Below are 25,212 nucleotides of genomic sequence, written 5' to 3' on the forward strand. Positions count from 1 at the left end.
TGAATATTTAATTAAAATTCATATTTTTATGAACTACTGTTTGCAAGCTGGCTGGTAACCACTGTTGCCATTGTGTAAATAAGGAAACTGAACAGAGTGTGTTTTCCCTGCAGGTCTGGAAGAGTTAACCCCTCGTCAGCATCTGAGGACACTAGATCAAACAATCACACTGTCCGACAGCCCGCTGGGTCCGACGGCAACCACGGGTTCCGGCAGCACAGATAATTGGACCGCAGAGCAGCAAAGTGGAGGGACAGCGAGCAGCATCTTTTTTTTTTTTTTTGGTTCACTTCCTCAGATCGGACTGTGTTGAGAGGCTCACTGCCCTCTTCTCTCTGCTCTGTTTGACACTGTGACTTTACCTGGACTCACTGTGATGGCCCCTTTAAAAAGCTCTGCCCCTGTTTATCCATCACCGCAGCAGACAAAGACTAACAGAGGAGCGATGGGAAGAGCTTCTCAGCAATAATCTCAAACCCAAGTCGTCATCGAAGCTGCAACTTGAAACAAAAAAACTCCACCAGTCAGTGTAAGGGTTCAACTCCGCTGTGTTTCTAAAATGGGAGCGTTTCTATTGGTGTTTTTAAGTGCAGTGTCAGCGCATCCCTCATAATCAAGCTGCCATTTGTTTTTAAAGAGCGACAGGGTTTGTGTGTCAAGTTGCGTATGTTTACGGGTTTTTCTTTTTCTCAACAAGTTGTGCTTTATCAGCAGTCCCCAAGACTGCTGTCGTCTATTTTATTTGATGTTCCAGATACGTTTTTTTAAATGAGGTTAAATGTCCATTTTTTTGTCTAGCTTCTCTGCCTTTTGGGGGGTATTTTTAACAAACCAAAACCTGTCAAACTGTATATATAAGTGTCTCTTGGAAGTTTTAAAAGGTTTGGAGGATTTACTGATTCGCTATCAGGATCTGTGCTGCTGCGTGGCAGCTGGGAAGAACGGTGAATGTGAACCAGACTGAATGAAATGAATCAAGATTGTATATTTTTTTAACTGGTGGATCTGAAAGTTGGATTCTGATCAGCTCCACGTTTGTCATAGGACACAAAATCGCAATAAAATCATCTCCTTCGTGGTCAGATCAACAGTTTCTTCAGCTGGTCAATAAGAGCTTTTTTTTTTAAATCAAAGAACCCAAAGCCATATATTCAGTCGCAGAGGCTCCGTCATGGTTGTGCCTCCTGAATCTTTACTTCCTGCTTGTTCTTGAAGACCAGCACAAAAATCTTTAAGACAAACCGAGTCATTGGTATACTGCCTGTCAAAACAGATTTAATAAAAAAATCAGTCACAATTTTCAGCCTGCTTCACTTTATCACACACACACACGCACGTTTAAAAAAAAAAGCTTCAAGTTGAAACAATTCCATCCTGCACTATAGATTTCTCAGGGAGGAAGAGGAAGTAGCTGGTGCTAGCTTAAGTTGATGACTGTGTGCTGTGAGGGGATCAGGGTTTGATTGAGGGGCGGCCACGAGGGCGAGTCAGACAGCTGAGTGTTCAGACGCTTGTACGCTTTCTTCGACGGACGACTCCGTCGACAGCGGAAAACGTTTAGCATCCCCATGTCGATCAGAACCTACAAGAAAATGCATTCTTTATGAAAAGCTAAAAGAACCCATGTAATATTTAAGTTGGATGAAGATCGTAAGACATTAGCTTTGGCTTGAAGAAACATCAAGGTCTACTTACTGGAAGTTTTTTTTTCCACTCACCTCCAGCACAAAACAAACGAGGAAGTTCAGAGCAGCCAGCGCGACCAACAGCAGCTTGAAATCAAAATCGGTGATGTCGGAAAGTTCAAGCACCCACCGGAAAAATGAACCGGGATACAGAGCCAGCCAAGTCATTATCCCAAACAGGACAATGAGGAAGACCAGGAAAATCACTGCAGGAATCAGAGGTCCATTAATTCCAATGAGAATTCACCCCACACTCACCCAAGTTCACTTGACTCACCAGTGTTATAAAGCGGTTTCTTATGAGGGTATCCTTTGGTGACCACGACGGCTATGAAGATGTACTGGAACCCTGACACAGTGAACACGCCTGTGTTCTCCATATTAGGAAGGTTCTCTGCTCCAAGCACGGTGGAATTCAGAGGAACATACCTGAAACAGTATGCATAGGTGACTCATCTGACCTGTGTGAGGATGGCAGATGCTCTACTGACCAGTCCTGCGAGGTGATCAAGAAGAGTGAGCCCAGCTGAGCAGTTAAAATCATCGAGGTGTGGATGACGATGCTTCCCAGGACGGGCAGCGCCAGCAGACTGGCCGGTGGTCTGCGAGCGGAGAGCTCTTTGCTGGGACCTCCTTGTCCCATTACGATGGCCAGCAGAGTTACCAGGACGATGTCACAGTAGAGAAACTGGAAGTCGGCCAGAGAAGTTCTTTCCTGAAGATAGGTGAGAACTTTTAGTCGATCATCTTTTGTTTGAGGAAACAGCAACTCACCGAGTAGAGGATGAGCACAGAGCTGAACTGGATCAGACTGTACATGGCCATGTAGCGGAAGAGACTGAACGAGGTGACCAGGGCACACCGGCCTTCTCTGTGGAGTCAGGGAATATTGAATATCTGCTCTTTAAACCCAAAACACTTTGTCTCTTTTCACCTGATGAGCAGTGGGACACAGCTGATGTTTTCAGTTTTGGAGGTAAAAGGTGACGCTACAGACGCTTCAGCTTCAGACAGAGAAACGCCAACGTCAGCAGCTCGGAGAGCGCCGCAGTCGTTGGCTCCGTCTCCACACATGCCCACACAGTAACTGTTTAAAAACAAAATCTCCATTCATCACTCACCATTTCACAACTCCCTAACAATCTGGAAACCCACTTCAGGTTTTGCAGCTCCTTCACCAGCTGGGTCTTCTGGTCCGGAGCCATTCGAGCAAAAACTGTAGCTCTCATCAAAACCTGCAGAGTATAGTTTTATAGTATTATAGTTTTAAGTATTGGAGTCAATGTTGATCTCTTTCACCTTTGGCAGGTGTTCTGGGAAGTGATCACAGAGTGCCGCAAAGGACTTCCCATTGATCGCCAGGTGGTATCCATAGCCTCCCTGGTAGAGATGCTGTGGAGAAATGTGTTGAATGAGTCCGCTTATTGTATTATTGTAATAGAAGAGAGAGTGACCGACCTGTGTAAAGATTTCTACAGAACCCTGAGTGGCAGGAGACCCTGCGTCCTCCAGGCTGAACTTCAGAGTAGGCACTGACTGGGCAGTTTGTGACGTGGCACTGACAAACACCACCTTCTCGTCAGGCCCAACCATTCCACAGTTCTTGGCAACATTGATGGCCGTTAATATGTTGTCGCCTGAGGATCGATGGACGATAGAATGTGTAGTTGGGCCTGAATAACGACAGTCTTTAAGAGTTACAAAGACAGCTCTCTCACCAGTCACCATGACAGTGCGCAGCTGTGCCAATCTGAGGACGTTGATGACCTCAGCACTCTCCGGTTTGACCAAGTTCTTCATCATCAGGAGGCCCACAAACTTCATGTCTTTCTCCACTTCCACCCTGTGGAGAGGAGTCTCCTCTGTGAATCCATGTTGATCGAGGAGCAACTTTGCTTCCCTACCGTTCGATGGCGGTCAGGTCACTGCTGTTGTCCAGTTCTCGACAAGCAAGAGCGAGAACTCGGAGACCCTCGCTGGCAAAGTTCCTCAACACGCTTGAGAATTGTGGCGGCACTGTGGTGGTCAGTTTCAGCGTTAAAAGTTGACATCGGTCTCCAGAGTTTATCATGTGATGTACCTGTGCTTTGCAGGCAGAGGCTGGCCACCATCTCCGGGGAGCCTTTCATAAACGCGACAGCAGAGCGACCTCTGCTAGTCACAGTCACCACACTCATCCTCTGTAGGGCCGAGGAAAAGGGAAACCTCTGAACGATCGCCACTGCCTCGCTGGAACTCTGAAAAAAAGAGGTGATTGGAACTGCTGGTTTGGACCGCAAGCCGATGGTACAGAAACTCACTGTGTGTTGAAGGGGTTTGCTTGGTCTCATCACAGCTAACACTCTGTGACCCCCAAACTCTTCATGAAACATTTTTCCATTTCCCTCCGGCTCCTGAAGAGTCTTCAGACCACAGAAAGGAGACAGAATACGGCTACAGTTTCACTCATCATCTATTGAAACTGAAATTTAGTTGATCAAAAACCTACCCAGCCGGTGGACTCCACCATCTTCAACTCCAGGGGGTCTCCCAGTGGCTGACCTCTCAGCAGGGTCACCGTGTGACAGCAGGCCAGTCCAGACAACGTGGGCCCAGCAGGAAGGAGTCTGGGGTCTGAGACCAGATCTGAGAAGCCTAGAGGTCCGGCCTCCATCACCCCCCACACATCCAGACCTTCCTCCGTCAGAGTTCCAGTCTTGAGAAGACAAATTCTTTAGCAAAGACTTGACATGCTCGTCTTGCACGTCCTTACCTTATCAAAGCAGAACACTGACACCTTTCCGGACACGTTGATGCGTGGTGGGCTGATGCAGAATACGCCCTGCTTTTTCAGCCGTCTCTGGGCATATATGGTACCGGTGGTGAGGGCAGCAGGCAGAGCAGGAGGCACAGCGATGGTGACGATGTCCAGGCTTTTAAACAACACCTCCCGCCAGGATGCCTGGTCACACAACAAGATGAGTCAGGACTCTTAAATGCCGCACCAGAGAAGGTTATTTGCATCTGTACATGATCTCTGTAGAAGGTCACAAAGCTGTAAAGCGTTCCAATCAATGCTGAAAAAAGGGAGAAAATAGTCAGTGTTGAATCAACATTTTTTAAAATGGCATCTCACCAAAAAAGCCCAAGACGAGCAGAAACTTCATGGAATCTCGATAGAAGCGGAAGTTGCTTGGTTGAGGATACAAGATGGAGCTGATCAAGTTTCCTTTGGCTGTCAGGAAGCCTGCAAAAGTACATTTATGTTTCACAGAATTGATCAAAATTAAAAGTGAAAAACCTGGAATCATTCATTGATCTCACCTGTTCTTGTTACTATGGCAATAGCTCCTCCTAGTTCTCCTCCTTTGGCCTGAATGACTTGAGTCCCACAGAAGAGCGTGTGGCGACGCTCAGTCTCAGAGCTATACCTGCATTCGCTCGTCGGCAGCGGAGTTTTCAGCACTGGGACACTTTCCCCTGAACAAGAAGAGACATTGGTAAAGAGGAGGGAAGAGGAAAACCATTCTAATGTGACACAATTGTGCCCCTTTGCCATTTGGCCAACAGATAACAAGAGAAGAACTGCTGACTCTGAGATGCCAAAGTGGCATCACCAATGTCGGCAGAAAAATTTGCCTACTCACACTTGGAGGACAATCAGGCAGAGATACAAATAAAGTCAGAGCACATTACAATCTTCAAAGCAAGTCACTTGTGAAAATGTTTCCAGGCGATTTCTCATCACCTGTGAGCATGCTTTCGTTGACAAGACACTCCCCGCTCAGCAGGGCAGCATCACACGCCAGCAGAAGTCCGTCTTGAGGAATGATGATGCAGTCGCCTGGCACGAGCTCGACGGAGCTCACGCTCTGCTCCACTTCGCAAGAAGGGTAGTCAGTGACATGATCAAAGGTCAAGCTTCAGATTTAAACCAACCTCCTGAGTCGCTGCGCACCACGACATTTGTGATCAAACGGGCCATGTTGTGGAGAGTCACACTTTGCTGCAAATTTAGGTCGGTGAAATACTAGTTAACTTAGCTCCATCATTACTGACTCACCTTTCGTATCTCATAAAGTGAGATGCTAATGGAGAGAACTGAGATGATAAATATACAGGAGGCGTAATAATAATAATTATCAAAGCTCCATAATGTGATGCTGAAGATCTGGAACACATAAAACGGGTTCAGGACCTAAACAGAACAAGCAAAAACAACATGTTGAGTCACTGAAAACCATGATGAATCAGTAACACCCATCTCACCTCTTCAAAGAGCAGCTTTAGGTATGACTTCACAGGAACGTCAATGAGGTTGGGGCCATGAACTTGTCTCCTGGATGAGAGAAGGACAGTAAAAGGGTGAATGGCAACTCCTTTTTTCACCCACAGACTTACCAGCTGAAGTGGTTTCTGACCTCAAGCTCTGCTCGAGATGACTCAAACCTCTTTGGAAGCTGTGCAGGTCCTCGCAGGTCCAGTCCTCATTGAGGACACTAGAAATGAAAAAACGCTGAATGACACCACCTGGATTAAAAGACAACACATGCAACATGGCATGTTTTTGAACCTGACGCAGCAGAAAGCTCCCTTGCGATCTAACCAGACGTAGCGCATCCCTTCGTGAATGTAGTAGCGCAGCAGAGTTTTCTGAAAAACAGTAGTCATCAAAAAAATCCTCAGCTGAGCGACCTTCATCATAAATATTCAGCCGCCGGATCTGTCTTACATCCTCTCTGTTCAGCTGGACTGTGTCTCGCCATTCAGTGTCACCATGGTCCCCCGAAATTTCCAAACTGAAAAGGAGAACAACAGAAATGAGTCGCAGGGACAACACTAAGACGTCGACGATTTTATTGCCAACGCATGCTGACCTTCCCTCCTCTATCTCCTTGATTTGGACCTCGACCACATGCTGTCGACCAAAACTATCCTGAAAAAAAAAACTATAAGATGTAATAAAGGTAACTGCCAATAACACACAACAACTTGCATTCTTATAGCATGAATATTTATGTTTGAAGGTAATATATGAAGAGAGTATTCGGTGGTTACTGAAAGGTGGTTCATGAAAATTACATAGAAGGCAGTAGACTTCTCACTCTAATGAGCAGAATGTTGGCCAGAGCTGGTGGACAGGAGCAGCAGCGAGCACGGACGGCCAGTCGCGGCCGCCAGTGGAAAATGATCAGCAGTGTGCCTAGGGACAGCAGTGCTGCAAGACGGCACATCCAAACACGCCATTGCACCCACTTGTACCCCTGTACATCCTGGTGGCAAGAAAAAATGTGTTTAAAAAGAAATCATTTGTTTATGAGCAGCACAGTCAATAGCTCTGACCATGTGACAGTCAGGACTGAACAGGGGGTTGTGCAGATTGGGTGAGGGGAGTCCACTCTGCAGATCCACAACGCTCCCTGAAAGACAGAGCTCACACTAACAACCGTTTGACAAAAAAGCCTTATAAATATAGCAGTGACATGATCAAGAGAAGCACCAGTACAGGACAGCAAACAGTGTTTTAGCAAGTGCCATGTGTACATGACAACTTTAAACACCAGTCAGTCGACTCATTTGTCAGGAGTCGGTTGTTTTTATCTTAGACTAACAAAATGTTAACACATTTTCAACATTAATATTCTCAAATGCCGGGATCTTGAGTGCAATATGGCATTGCTTTCATTTCGTATTTGATTTGTGGGTGTCAATATTTTATGTTTTTATATCATCTGGATGCAAAATGTCCTTTAGCAAAACAGAAAACGTATTTTAAGTGACATATTAATATGATTTTTTTTTTAATTATCCAATTCGTATTGTATGATGTATTCAAGTACAATAATGAGAGTCGGACACGTAAAGTTCTACACAAGGCATTTCGATTTCGATTGCATTGAATGATACTTTAGAAAAATTACGGGAAGAAAAGCAAAGCACGCTCCAAAACGTTTAGAATGGGTTTAGATTAATTTTACAAGCAGAATACATATTATTTAAATGACTTTTTTTGGCCAAAAGGGTGACTCGGCGTGTCATTTCTTTGAGTTACAAAAACATTTATGATACGTTTAAAATTAATCATCACGGGAATTTAATTGAGACCTAATGCAAAATACCACAGGAAAATAGCAATTCTAAGTGAAGTCGCAAATTCCTGAGTCAACACGCCATATAAACGTTGCCGTTTAAGACTTAAAAACGCAATAAACCTTCCATAAAACAAGACACTCAACCTATAACGAACGTAAACTCAACCACAGACCATGTAAAAAAAGAAAAACTCATAAAACCATTCACCTTATGTTCGCCCAACAAAGCGATATTTCCGCAACTATAAAACGACGTCGCGTAAAACATCACCGTCTACACGCTTTATGTCACTGAGAATTCGCTCACCGTCGATGGCAGTTCAGCGAATTAACAATCCACTGCGACAAAGTGCATTTTAATGGCGATTCCACCTGGCGAGGGTTCGCTTCCCATGAGACACCTGAGGAGTTGTGGAACAGGCTTCCAAACGCTTCCAGCAACAGAGAGTTCCAGCGCGCGGCGCTCGATTGTTCCTTATTGACAATAAAGGGCGTATCCAGAGTGTTTTGACTTGGAAGACCAAGATGAGACAGATCCTTTAAAAAGAGGAGGTCATCGAAATGTGAAATCTAATTTCGCTTATCTTTAACTGCAACACTTGTTCTTTTGACCTTTTCAACTGCGATCATAAATGTACTCAAAATAAAGTTGTTTTTTTTTTAAACTTAGAATTTAATTTAAAAAGAAATAATTCCTGATAACACTCATTGAACTGGATAGTTTTAATTCAAATAGTTTTGCAGGAACACGAACAACAAACAGATGAACAGAGATAACATTACTGTTCTGTGAGATATCTGGGAACAGTCAACATATACCTATCATTGTAGGACAGTTGCATTGTTTATCAAGGCTTGTTTTGTGAGCTTGAATGTGACATTCAAAAGCACTATTTTAAGGGTGAGCTGCAAGACAGAACCACAGTTTGTTCAGTGCCTGGACAAACTTAAAACTTCCTGTGGACTCAAACATCAGTCTACCTTCAGGGGTGTCAATTTAACGCCCCCAAGAATTGCCATTGCTAGTTTTAGAATGTTAATAACATGAACATCAGATGTAATACAAACTGGCAAAAAAGGGGGGATGAATCTCTTTTAAGAATGAACATTTAAAGGAGTTTGATAGCCTTCAAACAAACACCTTATCTTCTTCCAAATAACAAAAAAACATGATGTCTCGTAAATCTGAAGTGTCTTTACGTGTTCAAAAGGGGAAATGAGAAGCCAAAGCAGACCACACATAAACGTGACATGGTCATTTCAGTGAAACATCAGACAGGCACTTGGGAAAAAAAGGCAGTGCTCAGCCAAGTACAAAAACAAATGTCAGCTTTGAATGGACTGAAGGAGCAATACTGTATCAATATTTACAATGGGCCACTCCTATATCCCACACAGATTGATATTTGTTTTGATTGAAAACAAAAAAGGTTTCTCATCGACAATGATTCGATTGACAACATGTATTGTATGGATTCCAAATTACTTATAGGCAGTAGCAAATAATGTAATGTAACTTTTGTTCAACGAGAACTGAAGACAGCTTGACTGTTGGTTTGTGGTTGCTAAAAACTGCATGTCCAAAACACTTCCACTTCATCATCAGACAATCATGTGAGCCACAGCCAGCGGCACTTCTCGTCGAAATTCCGAGCTACATTGTTTTATTACACACAATATGATAAAGTATGTCACATTCCTCACAGTACCAGCCACTCATCTTTCAGTTTTCTTGCTTAACGTTGTAAATAATACACGGAATTTACTTACATATTTGTATTTACTGTTGCGAAAAGTGCTATAATCCTCATGTTAAATGACAACAACAATGTTCGCCCTGTTGACTGGGAGCAGCGATCAGATAAGCGTGAGGGATATTAGCTCGGGCTTCGCAAACTAGCATCATAAAGGGAGCTCAAGTGGCGGCAGGGATAATGGACAACAGGAAAAAGAAAAACTCACTGCTTCGGTCCATCCTGACCCTGGTCACAGCGACTCCTCAGTCTTACATTCTCAAACAAACCATGGTAGAAGCCGGTGTGTTGACACAGAATGAGTCCGGCTTGCAAAATGTGTCTCGACTGCCGCTTGTTGATGACGTCATGCAATGTCGCGTCACTCCGGCAATCCCTCCACCCCCACAAACTTCACCTTTTGTTGAAGAAATGCTGTAGTGATAGTTTGTTTACTTTGTAAATATTACATTGATGTTTTATTTGACTAGAAAAAAGGAGATAAATCCACCAAAAACGTCGCAGCGTGACGTCTTCAACAGGCAGCCGCCCGGTCCTCTTCAGCAGGCTGGATTCCTTCTCGTGTTGTAACGGTCTGGTGATTTTCACGTTCCAAACTTAGTAAACATCGTGAACGTTATCTCTTGAGACAACATCTTTTTTTCCTTTGTGAAATATCATATCATCAAAAAATTTTCATCACCATCTGGTACTCCTTGGGCTTTATTTACATATACAGTGCACACAAGCAGTTAACCACTTTACATGTTTAATGTAGACATAAAATGAATATTTACAGTCAGAGGTAGATTTATAACTTATGGATACATTATAATCTCACTAACATGCACTGATGTGTGGTGCTGCGCCACTGAAGATGTTGAACACGCCATCTCAATTAGACACTCCTGAAAATCATAAAAAAAAGATCCTTCAACACCCGAGTTAATGAACAGTATTTCCCTCTGAAGTGAATAATAATTTATTATTCATCCAGTTATGTTGCTACAGCTTTCTTCTCTTTGTATGTCGCCATCATTTTCTTGATTTCTGCGATGGCCTTGCCAGGGTTCAGTCCCTGTGAGGCAAGAATGGACGTGAGAACCAAGACATGAGCGAATAGCAATGTAATTCATATACATTTAAAATACCTTTGGGCAAGTTTTAGTGCAGTTCATGATGGTGTGGCATCGGTAGAGCGAGAAAGGGTCTTGAAGTTTGGACAGACGCTCCTCAGTGAACTCATCACGAGAGTCAATCATCCACCGGTACGCCTGCAAAGTGTGTGAGAGTCAGTCTTTGTTTAAGAACATTCATGGCAAATACTGGATTTACCTGCATCAGAACGGCAGGTCCCAGGTATTTGTCTCCATTCCACCAGTAACTGGGACAGCTGGTGCTGCAGCAGGCACAAAGGATGCACTCGTACAGGCCGTCCTGAGGTGATTCAAGTTCAATGCAAATTCACAGATTAATATCCAAAAAATAAAAGGGGCTTCAGTGCAGATTAATTTTCTCACCAGTTTCTGTCGGTCTGCCACTGACTGGTAATATTGCTCCTTCCCCTCCTGGGTCTCATCTTTCTTCTTTAGGTAAGGCTCAATGGATTTGTACTGCGCGTAGAAGTTGCTCATATCCTGGTGGGAAAATAAGAAATGATGCTTCACTTTCAATAGTTATGGTCGCACTATTTAACTCTTCAAACAATATCATTATGGATCACTTCATTTACTGGCATAAAGGCTAATTTTAGGTCCTCATTCATACCTTCTCCGTTTCCTTCCGTGTTTCCTGTTTTACATATTTGCGTTGGATAGCAGAAAGTGTTTGCAGCTTTTTGTAATATTTAGTCAGACAACAGACATTCAAAAGATCAGGAAGTTCTTCAACTGGAGTGTATGTAAGAGATTAAAGATTTGAAGGAGATTTCAGGGCAGTGACAAACACATTCAGAGAGCTGATCGGTGAAAATATTGTTACAGAGGATTAAATCAATTATATCGCTGTTGACTCAAAGCTCTGTGAAGTCACACCTCAGTTTACAGAAGCAATTTGATTTGGTTATATTTGTCATACGCTGTTTTACTAACACATAAATATTCATGATCACTAGTGGCGAAACACGCTTTTATCTTAGCTACAAGGACTCACCGGGACGAGGTCTTTCACCACGTACATGTGGGGGAGGGGGTAGATTTTAGTTGGCTTGCTTGTGTTGCCGTCAATCTTGTTCAGACATGCTAATGTGTTGCCACCGTTGATGTTCATGGCACATGAACCGCATATACCTGAAAGAACAAAACAAGTCTAGACCACCTCTTTGAAATGAGACCACAGCTTTAGAGAAAAAGACAAATCCTACCTTCTCGACAGGACCGTCTGAATGTGAGCGTAGGATCAATCTCATTCTTGATCTTGATGAGGGCGTCCAGAACCATTGGCCCACACCTTTTTAACAGAAGATGACATTTCTTTTGAGGAATGAAGCTTGTTTTCGCACATCATTCTTTGTGACTTACGTATTGAGATCGACTTCATAAGTCTGCATTCGTGGCTTGTCTCCTGCTGTATCGGGGTCCCATCTGTAGATTTGGAACTTTTTAATTCTGGGTTCGGGAGCTGGAGCAGCTGCTGTCTGGGCGTACCGGACCATCTGTACAACAAGTAGTAATAAGCAAATATAATTATGACATGTAAACGATTATTATTATTCATTTAATTGTCTAAAGTTTTAGAAGTCCAGCTACCCTTTAATGCCCCAGCAGTATTATGCTAAACTGTGAAGGGATGTAAACAACTACATTTACAGAGTGACCCAGCAGCGTGTTACAACACCAAAGCTAAAAAGGGGAGCGCTAGTCAAGTTGTTCAATGCCTGCTGAACACCAACACTGTCAGTGACACTTAGTTACGGGAGGAAAACAGTCATGTTATAGTTAGATGTGGTTGTTATATGTGGTTGTATGTGGTGTGATTTTTTTCTCTTTTATTTTTACTTGCAAGTTTGAATAACTTAAGAGTCAAATTATAATTTTCAGTCAACAAGGTCAAAGTGCAGCAGCAAATATATATTGGGCACATATAAGGGCATATCATGATCATTAGCTTAAATCACAGAATTAGTTTTATTTTGGTGACTTTAAGTTATTTCAGGACATTTCAGGAATTTTTAGTGTTGTTTTGAATTGTATCTTATACCCCTAGTGGTCGTTTGGGTGAATTACATGTAAGTGTTACATCATGGTTCACCCATGTTACCTAAGTGTCTCCTTCTGACAATGAAACCACATTCACATACAATAATCTCAACATATATCGATTAGATTAATACAGTACGGTCGACTTGTTGCAACCCAATAAGATGGTACGGACGAAATATCCTACTAAAAACAGCACGTGCATTCTTTGCTGTAAGATGCGAATATAAGTGAATAAGAAATAAATACAATAATGTACTTCATAGCTAAATACAAGGTGCAGTTCAAGCCGAATAATGCAGCAGTTTCCAGCACATACATCTATTCCCTGAGTGATGAAACGATCAAGTATTGCAGAGGACGTAGCACGGAACAAACACGTTACTCACCACCATGCCGCCAGCGTTCCTGAAAGCCAAGACATTGCGACTCAAAGAAAAACACACCACAGACATGATTTTGTTTCTCGGGAGTTTGTTCCAATAGAGTTTAGAAGACGATAGCGATACTAACGCAGTGGTCCAGTGTATATAAGCACAGACCGCGCCTACTCTGTGACGTAAGCGCGTCAAAGTACGTCAGAATGGTGCGTTCACGTTTCTCAACAGAAGTTGGATAATTGGACTTTGAAGGCCGGTCAGTTACTCAACTGTCTTGCTGGCCTTTGAAAACGCAGTGTTTGAGATTCGGAACATTTATGGAAACATTTTAGTGGTCAAAACTTATATATAATTATGTGTGTTGAGTATACTATTTTTCTCGTATTTTTTGTGCACTCTCGACCATATAAAAAACGATATAAACTGTCTGATCTCATATATATTCTAAAAAAACGCTGAATATATTCCAACATGGGTGTTATTACACAATAAACACAGTAAAAGTGATGTTGCAAGTCTTTCAAATGTCGATGTTGTTATCTTTTTTTCAGAATAAATGTCTGAAGAGTAAACTCCAAGGTTGAAGGAAAGAACATTTAAAGCTGAGCTCAAGTGGTCACTGTGATCAGCGCCTCGCGAAGAAATGTCACAAACATTAACACTGACTCACATGGGTCGCTCAATATACATTCAGATATACATCAGGTCTGTTTATCAATCTATTATATGTGAAAAATACCGATTGCAGAGCTTTTAATCTGGTAGTAGACCTTTTGGAGTCAGTCAGTAAAAAAAAAAAAAAAAAAAGAAAAAGAGGTTAGCGGTCCTTATGGTGAAATTGCACATGGCTTCAGATGTCAACTCTTTTTCTCAGTAAGAGAGTTTCTCCGATTTGATCAGTAGATGACGCTGTTGTGATCCTTGGATACTGATGCAACAAATATCCTGATGTCCTATTAATTTAACTACTTCTGATTTGTCGATTTAAACTGTGATAACAGGATTGTCAAGTCTACTTTTACATGATCATTGACTTTTGACAGTCATAAGAGTGGTCAATAATACAAAAATACACTGTATTTCGTCCATGTAATTGTGGTGTAAACCTGCAAAACTAGACTGCAGCTGCAGACTTCGCCTCAGAGCGAGTTGAATCCTCATTATGCGACACATCTTGTTCTCTTTATCTGCTAATATCCTTCTGGAAAAGAAGACTGTAAATGCTCTGAACAGCTCTCCTACAGGATGTTCTTTGAGATTCATCATCCACGAGCTGCGGCGTATAATTGGGCCCCAGGTCAGCTGCAGTTTCGTGTGTGATAATGAACATGACCATGTTTTGATCCCACATTCTGTCGTTCCGGTTTGTATTTTAGCCTGCAAGAGTAATCAGTGAGGGCCTTAAAGACACACTCTGTGCACTTTTCCTCTGCAGGGAGAAGAGAACCGGCCTGGTATGTTGAATAATTCAGTGGAGAAGAGCCACCACAGAAGCGATATTATACTTAAAGCTAAAAGGTGCAGTAAGTAGTTGCGTGTTCACATTAAAAGTGTGTATCACAAGTGAAATATTTTGAGTTACCTTTGCAGGGAGTGAGTCACGCGTATCATTGTCTACATGGGATTAAAATATTTTCAAGACAATACTCGCAGAATTTCCACTGGGTGATAAGATCCCAAGTCATTCCAGGAGATGCAGTATCATTTCTGTGGGACTCTGTGTGTCCATCTGATCCTAAGATTTCAATAACAGCATGTGCGGTGTTGAGCCGCGATCAAAATGACAACGCTCAAACATCAGAGGTCACTGTTGTGCTTCAATGGCACATTTAATAAAACAGACATTTCATCCTCACAACAGCAATGTCTGGACAGAGAGGGTGAGGGGGGGGTGGGCGGGCGTTCTCTCCGCCGATAGGCTGGTTGCTCCTGATAAGTGAGAGGGAATTGGATAAAGCAAATTGAACTCTGCTGTTGAGCTCAGTGTGTGGAAGATGGACGGCGTCGAACTGACTCATCCCGGCTGGCGTGTGGCTCCTGCGTCCCTCCTCCTGTGTCTCCAAACGTGGCAAAGAGAAGCGCTCACACCCCTGCTGCTCCCCCTCACCCTCACATATTTACAGGTAAAATTAATACATTCAGTTAATCCACTAAGTAACAAAGCTAATTTGTGTTTTGAGCAGAAATCACATCACATCCAGTTTTAAAACGTCGCACTGATCCATTCCTACACAAGCCTTCCTCTTTATTACTCACAAAAATCCTCCAACTATGTATAACTATTTACAGAAGCAGCATTCTAACCATCACAAAAAAACCACCCACCCTGCAGTCGCATTCACCCCCTCCCCGCACAGACCCACCCGAACGAGGAAAAAGCAAAAAAAACAAAAAGACCCCTCCTTGCCGTCAACACTCAGCCCACATTGTACCCTGTTCTAAAAGAGCATGCCAAGTTGAACAATGAACACAGAAAATGTCTCTATACAGAAAAAAACAACCTTAAAAATGTTTCGCTTCTTCCTCCCACGACGGCAGACATACGACAGTGGCGACAAATCATTGATTTTCGGGATTTTTTTTTTCTTCTTTTGTTTCCAGTGGTAATGGTGGCCAAGTTGTGACATAAGAAACTCCAGTCGTGTGGTTTTAGAGGGCAGTTTTCAGGGTCTCTGAGGCAACAACTGCAGCAACCAGATTTTGGCACAGGTTTGAGGAGAAACTTGGGACGAGGGGGAGAGTTTGGGGGAGTCAGAGGTGGCGAGGGCTGGGGTGGCCGTTGTGGTACAGCTTCTGCTTGATGTGCACCATGTTGCCGCTGGAGTCGTCCAGCTGTCTGAGCTGGGCTCGGCGACGCAGCTCTCGGAAGTTGCAGAACTGAGGCAGCCAGGACCAGGACGGAGTGTCTGGAAGAGACAAAGTGGGTTCACTTCACAGCAACTCCTTGTTTCAGATGCAACCATTTTCCTTGACTTGAATTGGCATGAGACAAGACAGACCTTGGGAACCCAAGTTAGAACCCAACAGAGGACGTCAAGCTTTTATTTGTACAGTGGAGACAAATTTTTGGGAGGCGGAGTGTAGGTCAGTGGTTCTCTAGTCTCAGGTCTCATGAGATTGAAAAATGTATATTGATTTTTGTGTTGCGTAAATTCAAAATTAATTCTTAAAAAATATTGTATTTTCTATTTCATTTTCTTCAAAAACCCCAACCAAACATGTGAACAAGGTGAGAAAGATGGCAAAAACACAGACATCAACAATCATCATTTCAGACAAAATTTGGAATAACTTCAAAATTCAAAAGAATACTTGTTTTGTTTATATATTTTATGAATTACAAGTTAAATCGTTTATCACTAATGACAATGCAGTAAATGGGCAAGAGAACACAACGTTTTGCTTGTATAAAGTTAAGTACATCCTGCAGTTTTTTTCAGGTCAAAAAATCTTTGGTGTTTGTCAGGGGCTGAAAAAAAATATTTTACCGAGGGTACAAACCGTGTGAGAACCTCTTGTAGATGCAATACAATAAGCTAGAGTCTCTAACTAGTTGGTTCATTTCACACGGTTTGTTTTTAGTAAAATGTAAAAATGAGACCAAAGAGAAGTACCCAAACATGTAAAAGTGATGAGGAGTGAAGATGTTTCCAACTTCCTACTGTTATAACATTAATAAGTTTCCTGTTGACCTGACAAAAAAGCAGGTCTCATTCATGAATGAAGAGCAAGGTAAGTGAAAAAGGTGAGCCTGTCAGGTTCTAAATCAGAGCTGGCGAGGCGCACCACAGTCCTCTGAGGCGAGAGGAAGAGTGGAAGAGCCCCAGACAGCAAAACCAAGAGATAGAGGAGGGGTGGCACGGTGCTCCTGGTGTGGCTGAGGCTGGGTGGAGGAGAGGGAGAGGGAGTTATTTATAGCCCTGAATGGCAATGCTGTCCACAAGGACTGATCTGAAGGGTATCCAAAGTAAGGGGGTCACAAAAATAGACTTGTTTCAACAAAGGACAATCTTTGGAGGAAGGTGATGGGATTATGTTAGCCAAGACAGTGATCATAGAAACATATATTATGGAGGAAATTGTCTTCAGACAAGGGAGGGAGGAGAGTGGGAGGAGCTCCTTATGAAAGGAGGGAAAAGCAGTGAGAATCAATGTGCATCTCAATGATGCTGCATGTGTGTCTCACTTGCCATTCCAGCTGCTCTCTCATTCTATTTATAGCTCTGGCAGAGCGTGTGTGAGCGTGGCGGGAGCTCGTGTGTGAAAGTGGGGGTGGGGATGTGACTCCATCCCGAACCCCCCTTCTCCAACACCATCACCTTGCACCCGTGACTGCTCTGTCAGCCTCACCTTCACTCCTCATCTCAGGGAGGCTAAATGATCCTGACCTAGCGTCAGCATCACAGTCATGGAAGCAAGGGGCATTCCCGCCCAGCACAAAAAGAAAGAATCCTCCGCCGTCTCCCCCCCTCTCACCTGATGAATATGGATGCCTCCTCTTCTCTGGGTGTGTTTCGTCATGATGTATTTTACTGTGATGCCCTGGAGCGGCATTGTTCTGCAACACGACGATTCTAGCTTCTGCTTTCCCGAGTTTACTTTGTGGAACATCTTCAGGCATCAACTAATGCTACTGCTCTGGCTAGTTCCCCTTAGTCACCAGAGACAGTCTGTATTTTCACATACATTTCATGGCTTTTTCAGCCATTTAGCAACCTAAATCTTCATATTATCTTCATCTAATCTTTTTACTTTAACCTCCACACCAAACATATCCATTGGACCTCATTGAATCTGCCACATTTGGAGGTGGCGTTGATGGGAGGCAGGAAATGTAGGAGCTACTATCACACTCCACTGGGTTTGACATATGTTTTGTGTAAATGTAGCACAGCAGATGGTTGAAGATAAATCATCCCTCGCTCTCAGCTTCTGGAGTTTATAACAATGGGCTGAAGCATTCCTCCACATCATTGCGAGCAGGTTATAATGATGACGCACCAATAAACCTCATGCAGATTTGTTCTGACACACAGATGTCATCCGCACATATGGCAAATTTTCCAGAAAAATTATTTTTGATTGGAAACAATCCAGAGACGAGCTCTTTAAAACTCCATGTGAAGAACAGATGTAGTTGTCAGTTGCCAAAATCCTCTAACACACGAGCACACAATCATTTGCTTGAAATGTTAAATGGTTTTTGACCTGAAAAGTTGCCAGTCAAATGTGAACTAAGAACTAATCATAACCAGCTTCTTCAAATAGTTCCGCTTACTATATATATATATATATATATATATATATATATATATATATATATATCACCAGCGCTTGAAAAGAGGCCAGCAACATAAACAGATTGCACCTTCAGAGATGCAAAGGCTGCCGGACCTTTATAGCCGAGCGAGAGCCAAAAATCCTACTGCTGGTTTGTGCAGGTTGGCCTCCATTTCTACTCTATTTCCTTTCAGCAGGTTGCAATTTATGCCAAGTTGGCTGCGTTCGAGTGCACAGGAGCGAGCCTCCTACTGTACGCTGTTTTCCAGTCTCAGATTGAAGCAGCGAAGGTTTGATTTAATGCCACGACGGCATCTTCTCCACCACCCACAGGTGTTTCATTATCCGCAGATTCTGAAAAGCAAGCTTCCACTCTGTCTCAATGATGCGTTCAAATCATGGATTGATATATATTTGGTGGATCCTATGGGCTCAGAGTGGGGGTCTGGGTCTAGTCAGGACTGCAGAACCAATTTTTTGTTTCGATTCACATATTCGTAAACAATTGAGTTGTAAACCCGGGCTCCTATCTCCTCCACCATGTCTTATATGTTAATACGTTTTCTTCTCTCATCTCATACGTGTTTAAGCACAACTTTGTTTTAAAAAAAATGATATATGTTCATATTTCCTGACCTTAATTTATTTTCAATTTATTTAAAACAAATTCTTGTTGTCTATATATATATATATATATATATATATATATATATCAGCTCAGCAATACAAGGATTTTATATATATACAACATGAAACAATATGACAATATGAAATTTTTTCACATAATCACATTCACTTTCTATAAATAAAAACATTGTCACAAGTCATTGAATCTCTGTTCTTTGTCGATGCTGAGGTATGGTTTTGGTTTCTGCAGTGTGCTGGCGTGACGCTGATGTGCATCGCTCCACTCACATATCAATGCAAAGGACAAATCGGGTGACTTTTAAATTGAGTAAAAACACGCCGCTCCCGTCCTCAGTGCGGCATGGAGCAACGCTGGCAATGAAAACGGACCTCCGGGCTATTTCGGTCCCGCCTACTTGGGTTTGCAGTAGCTCTTTTTCTCTCATCCCTGGAATTCACACAGGTGGCAGAGAGTGAAGAGAGAGGGAAAGTAGGCTGCTATTTTTGGAGCCTAAGTGAGGAGTATCCCTGAAATGTTCCAGCCTTCATGAATTCCTTTTAAGTGGTGTGTGTATTAGCAAAACAAGAAGGGTTCAGCCAATTTGCTGTTTATCTGTCGCTGAAATCGAAACATTGTGTGAGTGAATGTATCTTGCATTCAAGCCCGCAATAGTACTAGGGGCTTCACTACCCCACTGTGCTGCCCTCATGCTGACATTAGAACTGTATTTTTAACTCCTGCGATATTAAAAATGCATGACTCTATACCACAGCATGTGACTCCATTTAGTTAGGACATAAATGAGACATGGATAGTTACATGTTATAGTGAATTTTGAAGCATCACTTCCCTCCTCAGGGAAGTCAACCCTGCTGCAATGAACTGTCAATCATCCCACTCGGTATTTGGGTTCATCTTACCGTAGTAGCGGCTTGACCTCCAGGCCCTGACAGCACAGTGTAGCACTCCATCCAGCCACAGCAGCAACCAGCTGATGCAGAAGCCCAGCAGCAGGCCCAGCATCAAGTCCATCTCCTGCTTGGTCACACTGTCACTCACAAAGTAGTTCTCTGACGAGTCCACCAGGGAATGGTCGCCATCGTACGGGATCACGTAGTGGACATGATGCCTGGTGGGGAGATGGATACAGTCAGGTCAAATTCACATTTTCTTTCAGTAGCTGACATGGATCATCTTCAGGAGGTTGAGCAAGGGAACTGAAGGGCTTTTTTTTACCTGTGTTACATTATAGTGCAGAGCCTCTTATCTTATGGTTTCAGTCAAACTGACTAGTGGCTCAGCATTATTATTATTATTATTATTGTTCCTTTGCCAAAACCCCTCAAGACGCCCTGGGGGGTCTGTTGGTGCCTTCAGGCGACGCCGCAGCTGGTGTATGAATCTCTATATTTAGAGTGAGAATTTGTCAATACGCAGTACAGAAACTAGTGTTTATATAATAAAGAGAAAGGATTTCAAAGATGCAGTCGTCCTTGCTTTGCACTTTGGAGTACAGAGGAGCCTTTACTTTGTGGGAATTAGTGTTACTGCTGTTTGTATTGCACTCAAGTTTGCTGCTTAACTTTAATTAAAAAGTCTTTTGTTGGTCTCATAGGTGGGGAACTTCATAATTGGAGCAGACAAATGTGAGAGAGCAAAGCGAAAAAAAGGTTTCAATGAAGCTGCATGTGTAACTGTGAATATGTTAGAATATAGAATTCAACAACTATTAAGTAAGTAAAAGTGAGAAATTGCAGTTAGGTCAGTAAAGTTCCTTATGGTCAAGGGATTTATTCACATTTAGGGAATAGAAAGACAAACACTAACTTTCTACATGAGATGGAAAATTGGATGAGAAGTTTAGTTTGGGCATTTAATTTAATTTTGAGGTGCTGATCCTCATCCTAAGGACTTCACCCTCTGCTGTTTGGTCATTCTTACGGGCTAAAGGAGCGTAAATAATCAGACAGACATGGCCTCAAAACATCCGTGGAACCAGTGATCCGACTCTCAGGTCAATGAACTCCGGGTCGAACTCCCCACGACTGCACCTGCGCAGATATTATGTTGTTTACACAGACAAATAGAGCAAAAATGTTTTTGCATGTTGTTGCCCCCTGGGACGTCTGCCTTTTTCAACTCTGTTGTTTGTTTTCATTTCGTTCTATTCTTACCCTGAGATTTTCAGAGACATAAGGACCATTTTTCTGATGCCATCTGGAGCAACGACCGTTTGCTTCCCCTTATTCTCTTATGGGGTTCAGTAGCAAGAGATGGGGGACACTGAACAGTTTCTCATTTTGCAGTTTTTCCTCATCTGTTTTAACTGTTAAATGTTCATGACAATACAGTACTTAATTTTTCATAACTCAAATAAGCCACTTCAGACCATTGTATCGCAGTGTTTGATCTCCAAAACATACATTTTGTTGATCATTTATTTCATATATTACCTTTATTTCATATATTATATTACCATATAAATACAAGAAGATGTACTTATGCAAACATGAATGCATGAATCGAAATCCCATTAATTCAGCCAAAGGTCAGAGGGCAAGATCTAACATCTGTTATGACTGAACAAAGGCAATGAAGTTACACAGATTATGTTGAGGCAGATATATTAATTCATCTGCTAAGTAGTAAACTGTCGGAGCGCATTACGGAGCTTGTATTTGTGATGGGAGTGAAGAACATTAGTAAAAGGTTATCATGATGAAATTACATTGAGATAAATTGCTGGACAATGTAGTCATATCGGTAAGAAGCAGCACTAACACCATGAGTTCACAGCCAGCTTCTCTGTTACTCTGGTGAAATGGTGTTAACATTAATGTACGAACATATTTGGGATTAAATGTGGACATCAATCCATGTCCGTACTACAAAACACCAAGTTCCTCGCTCAGCTCAGTTCAGCTCTCCTAAGTGACGTCTGCTTGTTCCAGCGATCCTCCCTAGACTTGAGCGGAGCCGCCGCTGATGACAAGAGCTTCTGCTAAAGCTAACAAGCAGAGTAAGGGGACACACTGAGAGAGATGAAAGTGCTGGAAGAAAGAACACTCTTCCTCCTTGGGGACGTTTCTCTGTGAGACAACTTAATTCAGAGAGTGTTGATTCATTTTTTAAATTCCTGCCAGGACAGACGCTTCATCTGAAATCCTTTTGATAGGTAGAGAGTACCTGAGGATCTTCAAACGACAAATGAAATGAGAAAAAAAAGAAGCATCTTCTTGTACAACAAATGCAGAAATGCCAGGAAGCATCTCACTCAGTCCTGAGGATCCCAAACTATCCCTTTGAATATAGAATATAGATTATAGTTTATTTAAAAATATAATTTCAAAATTAATTTTAAAGCATATCATTGTGTAAATATGACTTAATACAGGAATGATATTCAGCATATAAATACTACATTTAATTCACATATAAATACTACATTTAATTCAGTCAATACTGCATTAAATTTCAGCTTGTCTGATTCATATTTTAGTTCATGTTGTAGGTCCACTTCTCAGAACCAGGACACTTCATCAGCTCCCCGTAGCAACCAAATGGATAAGAGTAAACAAACATCTAAAATAAGTGTCCTTGAGAGCAAAGTCACCCATCAGAGGCTCAAAGTTATTTGTGTAGAAAGGAGGTCATTTGGGAGTATTGTAAGTGTGGCACCTTCTTTGAGTGGTTTTCTTGGCCTGACCCAGGATTTAAATCTCCTCTCTGGTTAGTAAACATCACTTTGTGCGTCATTTATAGCAGTCAGAATGAGCTCGTTCCAATACATGTTTCGTTCGTCCTTATGGTGAGTATGTTGTATGTCATGTCAAAATAAATACATCGATCATTGTTGAATACTTTGCTGGAGTATATGCATAACAAACCCCTGCGATTGGACTCGCAACCTGTCCATAATGTCGCCTATCTGTCTTCAACTCACTTCTGTTGAGGTTTGGGTATTTATTTTTTTTTAAACTATTGCACTTTAGTCAGGAAACAACCAAGCGAGGTCGCCTTAAACTTCAGCACCACGGACAGCGACTATGGTGGCCGCGCCTCGTTCGGAGCCAAGTTTCTGAACAAACCGTCAGAAATTGCTTATAGTTTTGCGAGATCTGTTGTAAAAATGATGGCTTTGGATACATCACTGCGTCTGGTGATCTAAATTGGGGGGAACTGTTGCTATAGTAACCTAAAAACTATCAAGACAGGCTGCAAGCGTCTGCAGCAACGATAGAGGCTTCGCAAAATGATCAGATGGAGATACGATTGTAAATATTGCTGCTATCGCTTTCCGCTGCCTGAAGTGTATCATAAGCAAATCGGAGGCATTTTCGAACTTGTCGTCATGACACATTTTGGGGAGTAAAAACACTCTCAACCCCCTCACTGCAGCACACGCCGATCACACTGTTGCTTTGTTTTAAGCAGCATCTATTGGATTGCAGCAAAACTGTTACTTAGTGTGTCTTCGGAGACTTGGCGCTGACTAATCCCATACGATGCAGACTAAATGAATGTATTAATGAGCCTCTCGCTGCTTCTATTGAGACTTTTGAGGCACCTCCAGAGGCACTTGTCAGCCTCCATATGTTGATCCAGCAGCATCAGGCTGGTCTTCAGGCCCATACGAATCGCACTTGATGCTCAGATTGTTTTTGAGCATCCTCGGATTGCTCATTACCTATTTATGGCACACCTCAGCTTGTGCAGCAGAGGCAAAAACCGTCAATCTTAGTGAGAAAAAAAGCGCTCTGAACCATCTGTTCGAGCCATTCTGATCATTGCTGTGGTGGAAATTTAGATAGAACCGCGTCGAAAAGGAGCCACCGGGCTGCTGCTATCACCGACCATCCAGGCCTCTCACAGAGAATTGAGGGAGGAGGGAAGACAGCGGCGTGTTTATAATAAATGTGAAATATAGAAGCATGCAGGATGGTGGTGTTTACCTTCCACAGTTGCAGTGGCAGACCCGGTCCTCCCCTCTCAGATGCGGTAAGATGTAGTTGTGAAAGCGATCCAGTAGTGCGTTCATGTCCATTAAACAGGCGATCGCCTGCAAGGAAACATGCAGTCAGCTGGGACATGTCAAGACATGGAAGCAGCGAATCATCTTCACCGTTATATCATGAAAAATGTGACAGAAAAGAGGATCAAAGTGGTTGGATTGCATCGCTCCAGATGAGCGGCTCACATTAAAAAGACTTCTTTGACTTGTTTTCACTCTAAATATTTAGAGAATGATCTTACCATTACAACTGAAGCACCAAGAATCATAAAAATCATGGTGGTTGTGATCATATGCATCAAAACTTCCAAACTGGCCGCCGTGGTAGGGACGCTCCGGCGGGGCTCTGGGCGCTCTGGTCCCGGCAGGTGCCGCTCATGGAGCCGCCTCACACCGCCCCAGTCCTCCCTTCGTCCGAGCCGGTCTGAGCCCTCACTGCGCCCTCGCCATCCACCGCTCCCACCCGTGGAAAGTCGTTCTAGCTAGATCCCGATTTGCCGACCATTCAAAGTGGATTTCCTCCAAGTTATTTCAGTAACGCCGGTGGATCCTGTCCTCCATTAGGGTCGATGTCTCGTCAAAGATCTGCACCAAGTCCCCTCACGCCCAACGAACCGCGTCTTTCCCGGATTGTTCCAGAGCATCAGCGCGAGATCCAAGACGCCTCCCGTCCGTGAACTAGACCCACCCTGCGTCCCGAGTCCAGTCCTGGTCCAGCAGCTGCATCGACGCCCGGAGCCAGACACGCGTGATTATCCCATCGTGTCCTCCAGCAGATCCACCGGCAGCCTCCCAGCACAGTGCGCGTGCACGCCGGCGCGCCACCGACAGAGGGAGATAGTGTACAGTGGGCGAAGTGTGAGTGGACAGAACTGCGAACTGTCTTCAAGTCCACCGGCAGGTACACGAGTCTGAGGTCCAGGTTATCTCATTGATAACTGAGATCCGAGTGCGTTCTAGAATCTACTCTTGAGAAAGGATGTGAAGCCCTGTGTAGAACTACTGCCCCTTCACATGAATATGAACCAGAGAGCAAGGATGAGAAGCAGTGGTGGATCCAGAGCAAGTTCGATAGGGGGGCATTAGGTCAACCCATTATTTGTTTTTTCAACCAAAACAACAATATAACAATCGTGAGGATGATTAAAACATGATTTAAAATTGTACCTTTATTATTCAAGTATTCTTTTTTTATCTGCCATTTCATCATGAGAATGATGGGAAGTC

The 25,212-nt window shown here is 43.0% G+C and overlaps 4 protein-coding genes across 8 annotated transcripts in view; 1 reads left to right on the plus strand and 3 right to left on the minus strand.

Moving 5' to 3' along the window:
• The window catches only part of szrd1 (SUZ RNA binding domain containing 1), a 2,869-nt gene extending 1,572 nt beyond the window's left edge, over positions 1 to 1,297 (plus strand). Inside the window, exon 4 of the mRNA XM_053848315.1 lies at positions 114 to 1,297. Coding sequence (XP_053704290.1) covers positions 114 to 225 — 112 coding nt within the window. The 3' untranslated portion in view covers positions 226 to 1,297. The remainder of the gene's footprint in view (positions 1 to 113) is intronic.
• atp13a2 (ATPase cation transporting 13A2) lies at positions 1,241 to 9,850 on the minus strand. 5 transcript variants are annotated; one of them, XM_053848312.1, is made up of 29 exons: positions 9,719 to 9,850; positions 7,008 to 7,084; positions 6,770 to 6,937; positions 6,542 to 6,600; positions 6,397 to 6,463; positions 6,238 to 6,317; positions 6,086 to 6,163; positions 5,934 to 6,003; positions 5,728 to 5,862; positions 5,604 to 5,670; positions 5,413 to 5,544; positions 4,989 to 5,144; positions 4,801 to 4,911; positions 4,695 to 4,741; positions 4,438 to 4,626; positions 4,174 to 4,380; positions 3,986 to 4,087; positions 3,766 to 3,922; positions 3,590 to 3,701; positions 3,404 to 3,528; positions 3,144 to 3,322; positions 2,985 to 3,077; positions 2,841 to 2,920; positions 2,620 to 2,772; positions 2,460 to 2,556; positions 2,177 to 2,400; positions 1,963 to 2,114; positions 1,719 to 1,891; positions 1,243 to 1,582 (listed from the first exon to the last, which is right to left on the minus strand). In XM_053848312.1, the coding sequence occupies exons 1-29, from the start codon at positions 9,729 to 9,731 to the stop codon at positions 1,418 to 1,420; spliced, it is 3,468 nt and encodes a 1,155-aa protein (XP_053704287.1). In that variant the 5' UTR covers positions 9,732 to 9,850; the 3' UTR covers positions 1,243 to 1,417. The 5 variants fall into 5 exon arrangements, with proteins under 5 accessions (XP_053704286.1, XP_053704285.1, XP_053704288.1 ...); XM_053848311.1 differs by having other exon boundaries at positions 1,241 to 1,582; positions 3,766 to 4,087; XM_053848310.1 differs by having other exon boundaries at positions 1,242 to 1,582; positions 2,985 to 3,322.
• Positions 9,851 to 10,204: 354 nt separating this feature from the next.
• On the minus strand, positions 10,205 to 13,231 carry LOC128749736 (succinate dehydrogenase [ubiquinone] iron-sulfur subunit, mitochondrial). Its single transcript, XM_053849613.1, has 8 exons — positions 13,076 to 13,231; positions 12,009 to 12,142; positions 11,852 to 11,937; positions 11,641 to 11,777; positions 11,010 to 11,126; positions 10,825 to 10,926; positions 10,641 to 10,763; positions 10,205 to 10,567 (listed from the first exon to the last, which is right to left on the minus strand). Exons 1-8 carry the CDS (start codon positions 13,139 to 13,141, stop codon positions 10,487 to 10,489), a joined length of 846 nt encoding a protein of 281 aa, XP_053705588.1. The 5' UTR covers positions 13,142 to 13,231; the 3' UTR covers positions 10,205 to 10,486.
• A 1,639-nt stretch (positions 13,232 to 14,870) lies between these two features.
• On the minus strand, positions 14,871 to 24,797 carry tmem240a (transmembrane protein 240a). The gene is made up of 4 exons (XM_053849755.1): positions 24,228 to 24,797; positions 23,927 to 24,033; positions 19,895 to 20,103; positions 14,871 to 15,972 (listed from the first exon to the last, which is right to left on the minus strand). Exons 1-4 carry the CDS (start codon positions 24,282 to 24,284, stop codon positions 15,818 to 15,820), a joined length of 528 nt encoding a protein of 175 aa, XP_053705730.1. The 5' UTR covers positions 24,285 to 24,797; the 3' UTR covers positions 14,871 to 15,817.
• Between the last annotated feature and the right edge of the window lie 415 nt (positions 24,798 to 25,212).

This window comes from Synchiropus splendidus, chromosome 18 (genome assembly GCF_027744825.2).
Source record: "Synchiropus splendidus isolate RoL2022-P1 chromosome 18, RoL_Sspl_1.0, whole genome shotgun sequence".
Classification (NCBI taxonomy): domain Eukaryota; kingdom Metazoa; phylum Chordata; class Actinopteri; order Syngnathiformes; family Callionymidae; genus Synchiropus; species Synchiropus splendidus.